Source organism: Vigna unguiculata, chromosome 7 (genome assembly GCF_004118075.2).
Source record: "Vigna unguiculata cultivar IT97K-499-35 chromosome 7, ASM411807v1, whole genome shotgun sequence".
NCBI classification, from domain to species: Eukaryota; Viridiplantae; Streptophyta; class Magnoliopsida; order Fabales; family Fabaceae; genus Vigna; species Vigna unguiculata.
In genome coordinates, this window is record NC_040285.1 from 33,400,201 (window position 1) to 33,415,203 (window position 15,003).

The 15,003-nt window shown below is 31.8% G+C and overlaps 2 protein-coding genes across 3 annotated transcripts; one reads left to right on the forward strand and one right to left on the reverse strand.

Moving 5' to 3' along the window:
* Window positions 1–887: 887 nt before the first annotated feature.
* LOC114191883 (probable aquaporin NIP5-1) lies at window positions 888–5,010 on the forward strand. Its single transcript, XM_028081329.1, has 4 exons — window positions 888–1,627; window positions 3,888–4,307; window positions 4,396–4,457; window positions 4,557–5,010. Exons 1-4 carry the CDS (start codon window positions 1,406–1,408, stop codon window positions 4,750–4,752), a joined length of 900 nt encoding a protein of 299 aa, XP_027937130.1. The 5' UTR covers window positions 888–1,405; the 3' UTR covers window positions 4,753–5,010.
* Window positions 5,011–7,548: 2,538 nt separating this feature from the next.
* LOC114192038 (probable choline kinase 2) lies at window positions 7,549–12,013 on the reverse strand. 2 transcript variants are annotated; one of them, XM_028081589.1, is made up of 8 exons: window positions 11,795–12,013; window positions 11,021–11,419; window positions 9,194–9,315; window positions 8,915–9,110; window positions 8,663–8,780; window positions 8,492–8,539; window positions 8,096–8,196; window positions 7,549–8,000 (listed from the first exon to the last, which is right to left on the reverse strand). In XM_028081589.1, the coding sequence occupies exons 2-8, from the start codon at window positions 11,372–11,374 to the stop codon at window positions 7,848–7,850; spliced, it is 1,092 nt and encodes a 363-aa protein (XP_027937390.1). In that variant the 5' UTR covers window positions 11,375–11,419; window positions 11,795–12,013; the 3' UTR covers window positions 7,549–7,847. The 2 variants fall into 2 exon arrangements, with proteins under 2 accessions (XP_027937390.1, XP_027937389.1); XM_028081588.1 differs by lacking the exon at window positions 11,795–12,013 and having other exon boundaries at window positions 11,021–11,530.
* Window positions 12,014–15,003: the final 2,990 nt, after the last annotated feature.

Genomic DNA, 15,003 nt, shown 5'->3' on the forward strand with positions numbered 1-15,003 from the left:
GTCTAAATAAATACAAATTCCAAGAAATCTAACTTTTTATTTTCATGCTTAAACACAAAATGTAATAAAAATCCAAACACACTGTGTAGATTATAACCTCATCCAACCAAACAACCCCTTGTACCGACGTGGAAAAGTGATTAATTAAAATAGTTGTTTATTGAAATGGCCACGTCACATTAACTCTTAAATAAATCTCAATCTTCAACCTAATTAGGTGTTAATTTTTTTTATGCACTAAAGTAAATACATTCATTAAAACTCAAGGCACACTAACATGCATCCTTGCAAACACAACTTCACTGTGAGTCCTCCTTTTTTAAATAATTAAAGACAAACTTTTTGAACTTAACATTAACGTAAACCACACACATTAACGTAATCTGAAGTTGCTAAACTTCATTTGTCCTAACCTTCAGTTCCAATTGTTAAAATTATTATTCGTAATCTAAATCATAGAAAGACGTAACTAATATGTGCTGGAAAAGAAAACAAAGAAAATCATTATATATAAGATATAATATAATGTGATCGATGTAACACAACGCATGAATAACTTAAGGTCATTGGAGTATCACATAAAGAATTATACATTACAGAATCACTAGAAAAAGTAAAATAAACAATAATGCAAGGCCTTTGACTTTTTTGATACTATTTTTACCTCTATTATTTAAGCTTTTTCGCACAATTTATGATATTATTATTTGTTTACTCATTATTATATGTATTTAATATAATTTTCCTAAATTGAATTAGTGTATTAAAAAGAAAAAGAGAAATTTACGAATAACGAGAACAATCTTTTTCCATTATGGAAGCAACTCGCCGACTTTAATTTTTTGTATTTAATAATGAGGCATAGCTCCATTATTATAATCCGTGTAGTAGTATTAACTAACAACTCCTCACTTCTCCTCCATTCCCATTCTCCTCGTTGACCACCACTTTTCAGTTCCTTCTCCCTCCACCTTCCACCGTCCACCGTTCCTTTTCTCTTTCTCCACCGTCTTCCAACTTCTTTCACAACCTTTCTCACAAGTTTTCCCGATTCCATTCCAACCTTAACATCTACAATTACATCGCACTTCCATCATCATCATCATCATCATTATTAACCTCTCCACACATGCTCCATTTCGATACCTTCTTCTGATCTCAAACTTCCCAGCCCTGGCTCCGCTCTCTCCTCCCATCACTCCTTAACAACACATTTATAAAAACCATCCAATTATGTAACTCTTCCCTTTCCATATCTCAAATCCTCCCCAGAAAACACAAAAAAAAAAATACATCTCCTTCTCTTGCCTTTGCAAAATCATGTAGTGCATCGTCCACTGTTATCATCCAATTATCCTTTTCTACTTTTCTTTTATATTTTTGAAATTTGAAAAAAAAAAAAAAGATGCCGGAATCGGAGACAGGGACGCCGACGGCCGCTTCGGTGCCGGCGACGCCGGATACCCCGGGCGGACCGCTGTTCACGTCGCTGCGTGTGGACTCGCTGTCGCACGAGCGTGACTCGTTCACCATGGCTAGATGCAAGTGCTTGCCGAGCAAAGGTCACACCTGCTTCACCGATTTCTCCGTTGGTGTTTCACTGCCCAATGTTTCTCTCACTCAAAAGGTAATACCAATCTTTCTCTCCGTTTTTTTGTCAACGCTACGTGTTGCATTTTCTCGCATTTTCTTTTCGTCCGGTCGGTGATATTGTACAATTTGCTTCTATTTTCTTTTGGTTACTGTTTAGAAAATCCAAATAACTAATTCAGAAGAAAATTATTTTGGTAATGAATAATGACGAATTTATCTTAAATATATATATCTTTTCAAATTGTTTTTATTATAAATATTTTCTCTTCTTTGTTTTCTTCTGTTCTTCTTATCTATTTCTCTCACACACCTCCGTCATGTCATGCCTCGAAATGCGGTTTTCTATGACAGCGATGAGAAATGTCAGCTCCAATTTTCATGACATGGCTAAGAAATTGTCTAGGAGAGGTTTTTAATATGTAGAACATGGATTTGTATATTGTTTTTCTTTTTAAAATCACAAAAGTTAACAAAACTCACATTATTTTTAATAAATATCTACTAAATATCTTTCTTAAGTGTCGACTCTTTAATAAATTCTAATAGTTAAAATGTTAAATAAAAACGTAATATTAGCACTTTTGAGATACTGGTAAATTGACCGCAAGTGTCACCGTTCATATCGGACGCATTGCGTACATGCAGGCTGTGCTTTATTCTATTTCCTGTATAGTTGGCTGTAGCATATGTGCCTCCATTTACGAATAAATATTTATTTAATAAAATAATAAAATATCTGTTTTTATTTATATGTAATCATTTTAAGTTTAAACACCATTATCAAATTCCCCATGTAGAGTCATCATCTTTCTCTGTATATCAATATTTCATATATTAATTAAGTTACACAAAACAATAACATATACTTTAAGCAGCATACATCTAATACCTACTCTTTTGTGTGGTTCATTCAACTTTTTGACTCAGGATTTTCAAGGGTTCTGTTAATGGCGTTCTCTTTCTTTTCTACGTTGCTTTCCCATCATAGTTGATGTTCATGGCTATTCACTAAGCTTTTAGTTTTTTTTTTTCCTTCCAAGCTGTCCTTTTTCTTTAACTTTTTTATACACCTTCAATTGTCTATGCTCAAATTTCCTATTCTGACTTTTAAGCACATCATCATTATTGAATTCCAGTTCTCTTGTTCACCGAATATGATAGGTTAATATTTCATTTTAATTTATTGCCTGTGAAAAAAATTATATTATATTTGCTTTTAAAATAACGTCTTTATTGCTTTATAAATATCATTTTAAAGTTTTTTTTTTTCTAACCTTTGCGTGATACAGTAAATGATGAAATAAGAAAACATTCATAAAATAGAATGGTGTATTATTAAAGTTTGATAACCGTCAAGTGACAACAATTTTGAGACAAAATATATAATTGTGACTAAAGTAATGCACTGGCATTAGGGACATGACAATACATATCCTTTTTTCACTAAAGAATAAATAGCCTTTTATCATTGACTTAAAAAACAAATACTGTGCACAGGCATTTCAGACGTCCAAACCAGCATAACAAAAACCAAATTTTTAAAAAGTTAAAAAAGAAAAATTACCTTTTTCAGAAGTTGATTTAGGAAAAGTTAATTTTAATCTTCTTTCTTAATTTGTTCTTTTTCCTCTCTTATAAGTAGTCGTTGAGAACTTTATTAAAGGTGAAAACAAAGTTAGATAAATAACAAAAAAGAGGTGTGTCCATACTCACCTTCATAACAAAGGTCTTAGCTGCTCAAGTTCAACAAAAACATACTTGCAGTCGCTTTGGTACTTTCGTTTCATCTTTTTAGAACAAATCAGGTTTTTTCTTTTTCTTTTCAGTTTGACTTCAGATTTTGTCCTTTAACAAAATACAAATTTCCTGATAGCTTATGTTGAGCAATATTCTATGGTTGGTTTCAGTGTTTAGAATATAGAACGAAGTTTAAAATACTATTTGGTTTTAAAATTGAATCTAAATTATTTATTTTAACTATTTTGTACCCATAACACTAGAAAAAAAAAAGACATTGCTTTATTAGTAGGCAAAGTTGGATGAGGTATTGGTGTAAGATACAAGTATATTAAGGTGCAACTTGTAATTGGCTTAATTGTTATGTGAAGAGTTGACCGTTTTGGAGAGTGAAGAATACTCAAACGCATCATCATATTATTGTGACACTGTTTAGAAAAGTATAAGATTTGAATTTCCCGAGAAGAGAATTAAATGTGTGGAAAGTAGAAACTGAGTTGCAGCATGCATTGGGGGCACTAAAGACGGTCATGTTGTTGTGTTTGTGATGATGAAAGGTTGGAGCAGAGTTTGTGGGGACATTCATATTGATATTCGCAGCAACGGCTGGACCGATAGTGAACAACAAATACAACGGAGTGGAGACTCTGATGGGAAATGCAGCATGTGCAGGGTTGACAGTGATGTTCATTATCCTCTCCATTGGACACATCTCAGGCGCACACCTCAACCCATCCCTCACAATCGCCTTCGCCGCCTTTCGCCACTTCCCTTGGACCCATGTCCCTGCCTACATCGCAGCTCAAGTCTCCGCCTCCATCTGTGCCTGCTTCGCTCTCAAAGGCGTTTACCACCCTTTCCTCTCCGGTGGGGTCACCGTCCCTTCCGTCAGCGTTGGTCAGGCCTTCGCTACTGAGTTCATCATCACTTTCAATCTCTTGTTTGTTGTCACTGCTGTTGCCACTGATACCCGTGCGGTGCGTTTCGACTTTCCAATTCTTCATCATTCACTTCACCTTTTCTTTCTCTTTCCCAAAACACATTAATTCCTTTGCTGCTCCTCAGGTCGGTGAATTGGCGGGTATTGCTGTTGGGGCAACCGTTTTGCTCAACATTCTCATATCAGGGTAACAATGCATTCACTTAAACAAAATCATGATTCAAATTTAAGAAGTAAATTAGTTATTAGTATATGAAATGAATGACATGGCATATATGTTGATTAGGCCAACAAGTGGTGGTTCCATGAATCCAGTGCGTACGTTAGGTCCAGCCGTTGCAGCAGGAAACTACAAGCATATATGGATCTACTTGGTAGCTCCCACGCTGGGTGCTCTCGCCGGTGCCGGCGTTTACTCGCTGGTGAAGCTCCGTGACAACGAGGCTGAACCACCGCGACAAGTAAGGAGTTTCCGTCGCTAGTTCAGCAACAATAACTTCTCTGTTCTTCTTCCACCCCACTCCCGGTTTGATTTTACATGTATAATAATTAAATAAATAAAATGTGGGGGGACTAGGTAACGATCTCAATATGTGAATTTAAGTGTGTATGAATAGAGTGTTTCGGTTTGTATTGTCATGGAACTAATGTTCTTATAAAGAGCTAACTAAACCCATGACTTGTTTTCTTTTTATTTCTGCACCTATAATAATAATATCTATGGTTTGTGTGTGTAAAAATATTCATTATTTTCTTTCTTTTTTCCTGAACTTTTATTTCTTCCAATTATTGTAGAAATATTAACCTTCCTGTTAAAGAGATTTTTATGTGATAAAAGTTACTGCGAAAATATTGTAATCATTGTTTAATAAATAGTATATACATGAGTTTTTTGGTGGAAGTATTTTTTTTCTTTTTTACAAATCTCTCCATTTTTAATTTTTTGACATAAGCCGTGAGTTAAATTTTTTGGTTTAATTATATTTTAAGTTTTAATAAAGTTATAATCTTTTAGTGGAATTCTTATTAAACTTTCGTAATCTAGTGAGCTTTAAAATTTTATGTGAAAAATTTTAAAAATTTAATAAATCACAAAAATTTAATAAGAATTTAACAAAGTTTACATATTTATATGATCCAAAACATAATTAAATCGGTCTTTAGTATGAGATGACAAAACTGAGATTCTATTAAAAAAACATATGTAAATTTGGGCGATAGTACTATGATTTATTTTATTTTAATATGAGAAATTAAATTTGGTTATATTTCTGACTGAATTGTGTTCAATAAGTTGTGAAAATATATAAAGTAAATGTATAATACAATTATGTTTTATGAATTAGTAAAGAAAAAGTACATGACAATTAATAATTAACTTTAAAATCAACACTTAAAAATAGTTTTGGCTAATTATAAAAATATAACTATTTCATACATCACCAAAATGAATGAAAGGTCATTCTTATAATCAAATGTTTATACAAATTGAAAAATAGTAAAACTGAAATAATAATCCTTATAATAGGCTTTAGTAAAACTGTAATTTAATTAATGTAATTTGTGAATAGAAAAACAATAATAGGTTTTAGTGATGGAGTTGACTCGTGGGATAAAGACACTGTTGTTAGTCAACAATAATAACAATGCCAAGAAAATTGGTAATGTATAGGAGACTTTAATGGCACATGAACCTATCATAAGTGTCACCTTGACTTTATTGTCTTTCTCAAGGCTCACTCACTTTCACTTAGATCTTCTTCTCAAATCTATTGGGATCCAAACACAATCATTGTGAATTCACTCTTTACTTAAACAACAACAGTAAAAACAAAAACAGACTAAAAGTTCGTTAAAGAACCCGACATTACATATTCTTGTACTTTTTAGTTGGCAACAATTTTAGTAATAATGCAAAATATGTTTTTTTTAAATAAAAATTTCTTTTATATAAGAGTTGCTGAACTAAATTACTCAAAACAGAATTAGAAGAGAAAATAGTTGCGTAATTATTTTTCACACGGTATACATATGAATGGTTTGTTTGATTAAAATTAATATATATATATATATATATATATATATATATATATGCACGTGTGTGCATACATGTGTTATGGTAAAATTTGAAATTCTTGTTTGTTTTTTATCAACTTTAATTATGTGTTTGGATAAAATATTTTAAGAGAATAATTTCTTTTATAAAATTAAAAATGTTTTATGATAAAATATGATAAAGTTTTTTAAAATAAATTGAAGTTTTAAAATTTCAATAGAGTAATTGTATTATTTAAAATTAAAACAAATGAAATTTCATCTAAATGTAAAAATTTTAATTCTTAAATTCATGTTAGTTTTCATAGTTCAAGGCGACATGGATTTAAGTAGATTCTACTTTTAGGTAAAATTTGTTTCATTTATAGAATAATCCTAATTTAATTTGACATATTATTAAGTGAATCTTTCATCCTAAGACTGATTCAATTTGACTTGGCCAAACATGATTTAATTTGTCTCGATTTCTTCTGAACCTAATAAAACTTTATTTAATATGGACCTAGCGTAATTTAACTTAACTTAGTTTCGATTCAACCCGTGTCTAAATCAACTTGATCTCGACTTAACCTGAGCCTAAACCAACTTGACTTAACTAGGACTCGAGTTTATTTGGTTGAACTTGAATCAAATTAACTCAAATTGATCGACCTATATAGAGTCGACTTTGCTTGCATTTAACTTGATCTGACCTTGCATGAGTCCAACCTGACACTATCTTTGATTAATATTTCATAACTCGAAAATAATCTTGTTTAACTTAAATTAAGAAAAGATTTTGCAAATATAAATGAAAAAAAAATCTTAAAATACTTTAACAAAAAATAACATCAATCAATATCAATTAATAGAGATTTTAATTTTAACAATTATTAGATATGTAAATACTTTGGTATTCAGTAGTAATTTGAAATATTTTATCCAAAAAAAAATAGAAATTCACTAAATTTAATTATCTTATCTTAACAAAACATTTAAAAAATAAAATATTTTAGAATAAGAACATTTCAAATTTAATATATATATATATATATATATATATATATATATATATATATATATATATATATAAACGTCTTAAAAGTTATGAAATTCTCTATTGCAAAGCAATGGATTACAGTTTGCAGAGAGAGGATGGTAAGCATATTAAATGAGAGGAACCATTGAAAATAGATTTCAGGAATGCAAGAGACAGGTATAAATATTCTATGTCCCCATTCAGATCATAACCTCAGTTAATGTGTAAAGATAATGTGTAAAGATAAGAAGACAAATCCATCGTTATTGCAAACAATACATAGACTCATATCCCTCAACTCAACTCCAAAAGAGACGTATTCATCAAAATTACACATTCATGCTGATTAAATAAATTTACATATAGATGCTGCATCTCATATCTTAGGTGTTATTTATATATATATATATATATATATATATATATATATATATATATATATACTATACTATACTATACTATAATACTAAAATACTAAACTTCAGTAAGACATCTGAAGCAAAATCACGTGAAAGATGGCAGAGATTCATTCAGAGTTTGGTGTTCTTGGGAAACGATGCTTGGTGAGTCCAATAAATTAGCCTTCCTTAACCAGTATTGCTGAAACCTCTGCCTTGCATACTCCTTATAGTCAAAGTCTATTTTATTCACATAACTCTGCATGTGCATGCATAACATCTCTATTAGTATATATACACCTTTACCTTCATAGTATGAACAAGTAACCCAATTCAAATCAAACAAAAGCTTACCGAAATAAGTCCCCACAAACCCCAAAATATATGGTTTGCAGCAGTGTAGTTTTCAGTTGCTTTCACTAACTGGTTCACTTTAGCATTGCTTGGTTTATTGCCTGTGTACAAGGAATTGCCAAAATAAATTTCATTTACTACATTTAGAAATTTCAACTTCCATAACATGATTTTGACAAAGCGTGTTGAAGAGTGAATGAGACATCACATTCATACATACACTGAAGAGTTAATGAGCTTAGACTAAAATAAGCTGATAACTAATTGAACTGTGTAAAGATAAAGAGTTCTAATTATTAATTTCTTTGAGGATTTTCATCAGAAGGGAATAGATTAATAGGAATTATCTACATCCAGATTTATGAGAATCATGAGTGGTGAAGTTAGTGGACTAACCTTCAGAACTAAGATAGATGCGGATAAATCTTTGACGTTCCTCTAGTCCTGGTTTATCATATCCAATTTGGTGTGTCAGCAATTCAGAGTGATCTCAGTAATTGAAGCTACTATATAATCATTGTGGAGAGGTAATTTGGACAGCAAAGATATTACAAACAAGAACTTTACCTGGATATTTTTTGTAGTCAAGAACATGAGGTGTGTCACTGTGGTAATCAGCCACCATTTCACAGAAATGATTTGCTATGTCATAAGCAATAGGATTATAACTTGCATATTCATAGTCCTGCATAAAACCAACAAAAGGTGAGTTTGCAGTAATATTTATATGACTGATAAAAGATGAAAAGAGCCTGTAAAAGTGGTATTATTCTCCTATGTCCCAAAGTTAATACAGAAATATATATGCACGCAACTTACAATTATAGTGATTAATTTTGTCTCCTCCTCCATCATTATGTTACCATACTGTAGATCATTGTGACAGAAGCCAATCTCTTGATATTCTTCAGATAATTTTTTCTCCAGGATGTTTATTTCCTCATCCAGATTGTCCAAGCCAAAGTTTTTTGCATCCTTTGGGGAGCACAGACTCTTGGCTTGAGCAAGCCAATTCCTAGTAAATAACACAAGAGACAGTGTTTAATATTCAACATAGCAATGAAAAACGATGTTAAGACTGATCTGACCAATAGCTACCTCAATCTGTGCCAAATTTGAGCCTTCTTTGCACCAGGCATGTGAAGATTATGGAACTCTCTCATCTTAGATGCTACCAAAGCAGATACTTCAGGGTCACGGAGGTCAGCAGCTGACAGAGTCTAAATAAAGGAAGAAAAAAAAAAGCAGACAGGTTATACACAATCATTGTACTAGGAACATAAATAACACTGCATGTATAACTCATAATCATCACTTGTTCGATTGTTTTGTCTGTCAGGAGTCCCAACGACTTTACTTTCTCAAAAATTCATGAAAAAGTTGTGTGGAATCCTCACGATTTTACTTTTAAAGTGGTCTTGAGTTCACACAATTTATCTATAACCAATAATATTTGTTTGAGTTGTTCATTTTCGTAATATCTGGGCAAGATATGTAAAAAATCTTCATAAATAGACAGGTTTGAGTGGACACACATGATTAAATCTCTGAATGGCACTGTTAATGCAGAGATAACAGAAGATAAAAGTGCCCTTTTGGGTTGAAACTCTTCAATGCATCCAGAAGTGTCCGAAACAAAGGTGACAACATTTTTTTGGCAGCTACTTAATTGCATAACTATGAAGCTATTAATGAGCATTTAATGGGTGGAAAGCAAATATGAATCCCAAGTCTGATATTTTCAGTTATGCATACAAAAATGCAGATGCTTATTCCCAGTACCATCGGTGTTTTATTATGGTACTTTTTTTCTAATAGAGAAAATAACATTTAGCAAAGTAGTAAGAAGAATGATAAAGCCACTAGCTAAGAGCACCAGATCCCATTGACTCAACACCATTCAATTGAATTTCTAAAAGATGCTTCTTAATTATTAAGCCTAAACAGGTAATGTTATTGGTAACCCTCCATTGCTCCAAGAGTAAAGGGAATAAAATACGAAAAAGAGAGAGCATCAGCCCAAAGAAAAGCTTTTTGACTACAGAAAAAGGCAAAATGGACAACAAAAAGTTAATTCACTTTCAACTCAGCATATACTCTCTAAAGATCAAGAACCAGTTGTAATAATCATTGCAACCACTGATACACGCATAGAATACACGATATAAAGAAACCAAGATACGATACTTGCAACATGTATATATTCCACAACATTACACACAAAAAAAAAAAAAATCATCATCATAAATTCCTTTATATCATTTACGTATATCCTTATTTGATTTATGAAGAAATAATATTTTTATATTACATATATATTGATTCATGTAGTTTTATAATATATGAACACCGTAAATGCATAGAAGTTTCACAAATACTTGTTAAGGAAGTATATAAAAGTATCAACACTAAATACGAAATAAATAAAAAAGTATTAGTAGTTTGGATGTTTACAATAAGTGAAGCAAATCAAAATGTCGTGTTTCATGCATAGACACTAAAATTTATGGTAGTAAGAGGTAGTTTTATGCTGGGGTCACATATGCCTTATTTTCCAAGGAGAGTTTTTGTGTTTTGAAAAACAGCCACAAAGGTGCCAAAAAGTCGTTGAAACTCAGCCAATTTAGATGACTCGGTCATCCCAGTTGCATATTATTTTTAAATTCCTTTTCACTCATTCAATTACACATTAACACATCATTAAGAAACGCTAAATAAGCATATAAAAATCAAATTTATCTAACATGCATTAAATTACAAATTCTATGTCGTTTACCAGATCCCCAAGTTAACTTTAATGGATCAAAATTCAACTACAACTATTTGATCTCGTAAGCAAGGATAACTTTCTGAGGCCGTGTAACAATCGTGTGAATTTTTTTTTTAAAATAGAAATATTAAAAAAGAAAGAGGATAAGAACATACTCGGGCATGAATAAACTCCTCAACTCTACCAGAAGTGAAACGGCCAAGAAGGCGAGGTCCTTGACCATGCTTTGACATGCACTCAAAGGTTTTCACTTCTTCTTCCCTGTCGAAGAAAACTTCAACACCTTCCCCATATAAACGAACCAGAACCTTTCTGACTTCACCACCATTTTTAGAAGGCCATTTTACCTGGAAAACCTCATTCGTCATTGCACCCTTCAGAGGAATCACCTGCAAGCTGCTCACGTCATCGATCGCATCACCCATATCCGACGCCACCGCAGCAAGCACTTCCATTATCTCTTCCTGCGATCCGCACCCTTTCAACAGTTCAATCGTCTTGATGGCCATTCTCGAAAACAGAACAACTCTGTTTGTGCCCGAAAACAGAGGAAGCTGAAACAGATTTTGGTTATGTCTAACTTTCCTTTTTGCATGCACAAACATACGAAGAAAGATGCGGGCTTTGAGAACCCAATTGCGAGAAAACTTCACCAACCGGTTACCCTTTAAAAGAAAATTGTAAGAAAACAGAGTAGAGTTGCGTGTTCTAAAACACAACCCCAAAACAGAGAATTACAGAGTTCGAAAACAGGAGAAATGCTGAGAGTGAAAAGGGTTTGAAAGTAGAAGATTGCGTGGAAAAGACAGAATCTTTTTTGCAACCCAGTTGAGGAGAGGCGTCAGGAATCAGTGATCCGTGAAGAATGACAAAAGGGTGAGAAAGGGAAAGAGAAAAGAAGTATAATTTAGAGAGTTTGGGGTACTTACCAAAAGGAGTCAGAAGCAGAAACAGAGGAAAGAGTTTAGTGATGATAAACTGACACTGCTGTTGTATGTTGTTGTGAAGTGAGAAAGGTTGCAGCATATATTTATAAAAAGAGAGAGAGAGAAAAAAGAAGACAAGTATTCTATTAGCTAAAGTCTTGGCCGTTTACAGTGCGAATTTATTTGGTTTTTGTTTGACCACACACCATTCCTTCTTTATGTTTAACAAAACATTTATATCGGTGGATTATACTCAAAGATTTCTAGTTCCAATAGTCAAACTTTTCCATCGCTATTTGCTAAGCAAAATAAATGAGAATTGACACATAGTAATTGACTAATAGAAAAAAATCAACAAAAAAAGTTAATGCAAGATACTCGCGACCATTTCAATATAAAAAGTTATCAATTTATTGAATACTAAAGTAAGATATTGTTATTATTATTATTACTATAAATAACAAAATATATTTTAAAAAACTATTATAACGTCGCATTCATAATTAAAAAAGTATATTTTATTACGGTAAAAGTTCACGTTCGTGGTTTCAATTTATTTATTTTTGGTTAAATTATATTAAAAGATGAAGTTAAGCAGGACGAGAAAGAAAAAAACGAGAGGATAAGGACGAATAAGAGATTTTTAGGGCAAATAAAAAGACAAATTGGGCTCAAAGATGAACCGCGTCCTCACGAAACGTGTGATGAATTGGGGACAGAAAAAATGGCGTTCTGAATCGCTTAACACGGCTCCAACGAAATAGCTTTTTGTTTATTAAAAAATATGAATATATAGTGAACAAAAATAGGAGTTATATCACTGTTTGAATTTGAAATAGATGAACATTTTCTTAATAATTGTGTTGAAATGGATATGGTAACAATGTAGTTGTATCTATCTTCTCAGGTTTTAAATTGAAAACGAGCTTTTTCTTTTGCCTTTTCGGCTATGATATGAGCGTTGAAAACGGGTATATCAAAATCACGACATGGACGGTTGTGTCTGGCGTTACACAAACACTATAAATTGATATGAAATATATTGTTTTTGTATTACATTATATTAGCTATTATACAGTATTAATATAATAAGATATTTAAAACAAAAATAACTAATATTACCTTTGAACAATGTTTTTTATGACGTAAGTGTAATTGTCACCATTTTAAGTCAATATTTCAATTTTCATTTAATTATAAAGAATTTAGACGGTAAAGTAACGGTACAAGTACAAACACGGAATCAAGATGTGTGGGTCCAACATCACATGTCACATACTCACCACCACAAATTTTGTTCTCATTCATAATTCTTCACCCTTCATTTGCTCTTCGAGTCAAGTGATTCTATAACTTTTATAGCATGGTTCGTGATTCTTAACGATGTGTGCACTTGAGTAGCACTTGAGTAAATACGTTTGAGAGATTAGATGAATTGGAATGAATTTGAAAGTAAATTGTGTATTAATTTTTTTTTAAAGATTTAGATGTGATAATAAATGATTTTAGAAATAAAGTTAATGAGTGATTTTATTAATGTGATAGATTAAAACAAATGTTTTAATAAAAACAATAGATAGATTACTATATTGTCATTTATATAATAAGTAGTATAAATTGGTATTTATATGAATTGATTCCAACTCATATGGAATCATATCTCTTCTCCACATACCATGTTTGGATCATTCTAACAACACATAGATCAGATTCCTTTTAAGTGGATTGGTTCCACACGTGATTGAATCGGATCCAACTTTGTTTATTTTCTTCCTTGTTCCAGACCTCGTGAACAACCACTTCATGCATGGATTCCAACTTCATTATTCACCACCACGGTCTTCTCCACGTACTTCTCATTTCATTATCAACCACACACAAAGGTTAAATGGTATTTGCTTAATTAATCATCTCAAATTTGCTCATGTTAGGTGAGATCGTAAAAGTTGTGCATTCTGCAAATCATTGCTTTCACTCGTAGTTGATTCAACGCAAACGAACATACTAATTACCTCCTAATCCATCTTTCCATTTCCTTTCAAACAACAAATGAACTCAAGCGAACACAACATAAAAAATAAATTAATAGTAATTTAATTAAATTTTAAGTTTAATTTAATTTTATAAATTTTTTTATAAAATGAGTTTTGCACCTACTTTATAGTAATCTTGTCTTACTTTTGGTCGATATAAGATCACTAATACACCTTCTTTACGTACAGGTATATACATTTTGAATGTAAGACTATACATTAATAACATTGCGATAGCTATCCAATAGCAGATGATATAATAGACCTAACAAATAATAAACATGTATAGATATATGCATCTTAAACATGATGAAAGTATGTATTATTAGTGATATGATAATATATAACATAATAAATTCAACAAATAACAAATTTCTTTAAGATAGACTTCTAATATCATTTAAAGAAGAGGGTTTTAATTTAAACTTAACCTTATAAAATCAACTTATGACTTATAAGATGATTCCAGTTAATTTTACTTTATCTTCATTCGATATAAAATATCCAGCATGTTAGGTTTACAAGGAGGGGGAGATACAACACCAATGAGATCTGAGCCTAACCACATAAGACACTGACACCACTCTCAACCCAAAACCTAGATTTATGGGTCTTTATTCTTATATAGTGCTGTACTTTCTCAATTCTGGTCAATGTGGGACTTAGACTCACACTTGGATTCCTAACAATCTCCCCCTCAAGGGTGAGTCCCTTCAACCACATTGGTACACACCCCCTCCAGCGGAAGCACGATACTAGGACTATACTGCACTCGTCTGAGCCGGTTTTAACCATCGGCTCTGATACCACTTGTTAGGTTTATAAGGAAGGGGTTTCACTGGGGAGATAAAACACCAATGAGATTTGAGCCTAACCACATAAGACACTGACACCACTCTCAACCCAAACCCTTAAGGCGATAGGTTTATGGGTCTTTATTCTTATATAGTGCTCTACTTTCTCAATTCTGGTCAATGTGAGATTTAGACTCACAATTTTAAAGAAGCAAAGTAACTTTAAAATATTTAATTATTCTAAACAATTATTGTTAAATTAGTTTACTTTAAACTTCAATTAATTAATAGGCATTAATTATGTTAAATATATAAACTGATTTCATTTTACCGAATTATAAGTTTTCACTATTAATAAAACACATTTTTTGTTAATTTTATTATT

Bases quoted from the DNA above. Each gene is read 5' to 3' on its own strand.
- LOC114191883 (XM_028081329.1), top strand. From the start codon at position 1,406: ATGCCGGAATCGGAGACAGGGACGCCGACGGCCGCTTCGGTGCCGGCG. The intron at 4,308-4,395 runs GTGCGTTTCGAC...GCTGCTCCTCAG, and splicing joins TTGCCACTGATACCCGTGCG to GTCGGTGAATTGGCGGGTAT. The intron at 4,458-4,556 runs GTAACAATGCAT...TATGTTGATTAG, and splicing joins CTCAACATTCTCATATCAGG to GCCAACAAGTGGTGGTTCCA.
- LOC114192038 (XM_028081588.1), bottom strand. From the start codon at position 11,470: ATGTTTGTGCATGCAAAAAGGAAAGTTAGACATAACCAAAATCTGTTT. The intron at 9,111-9,193 runs GTAGCTATTGGT...GTTATTTACTAG, and splicing joins CAAATTTGGCACAGATTGAG to GAATTGGCTTGCTCAAGCCA. The intron at 8,540-8,662 runs GTAAAGTTCTTG...ATGATAAACCAG, and splicing joins TGACTACAAAAAATATCCAG to GACTAGAGGAACGTCAAAGA.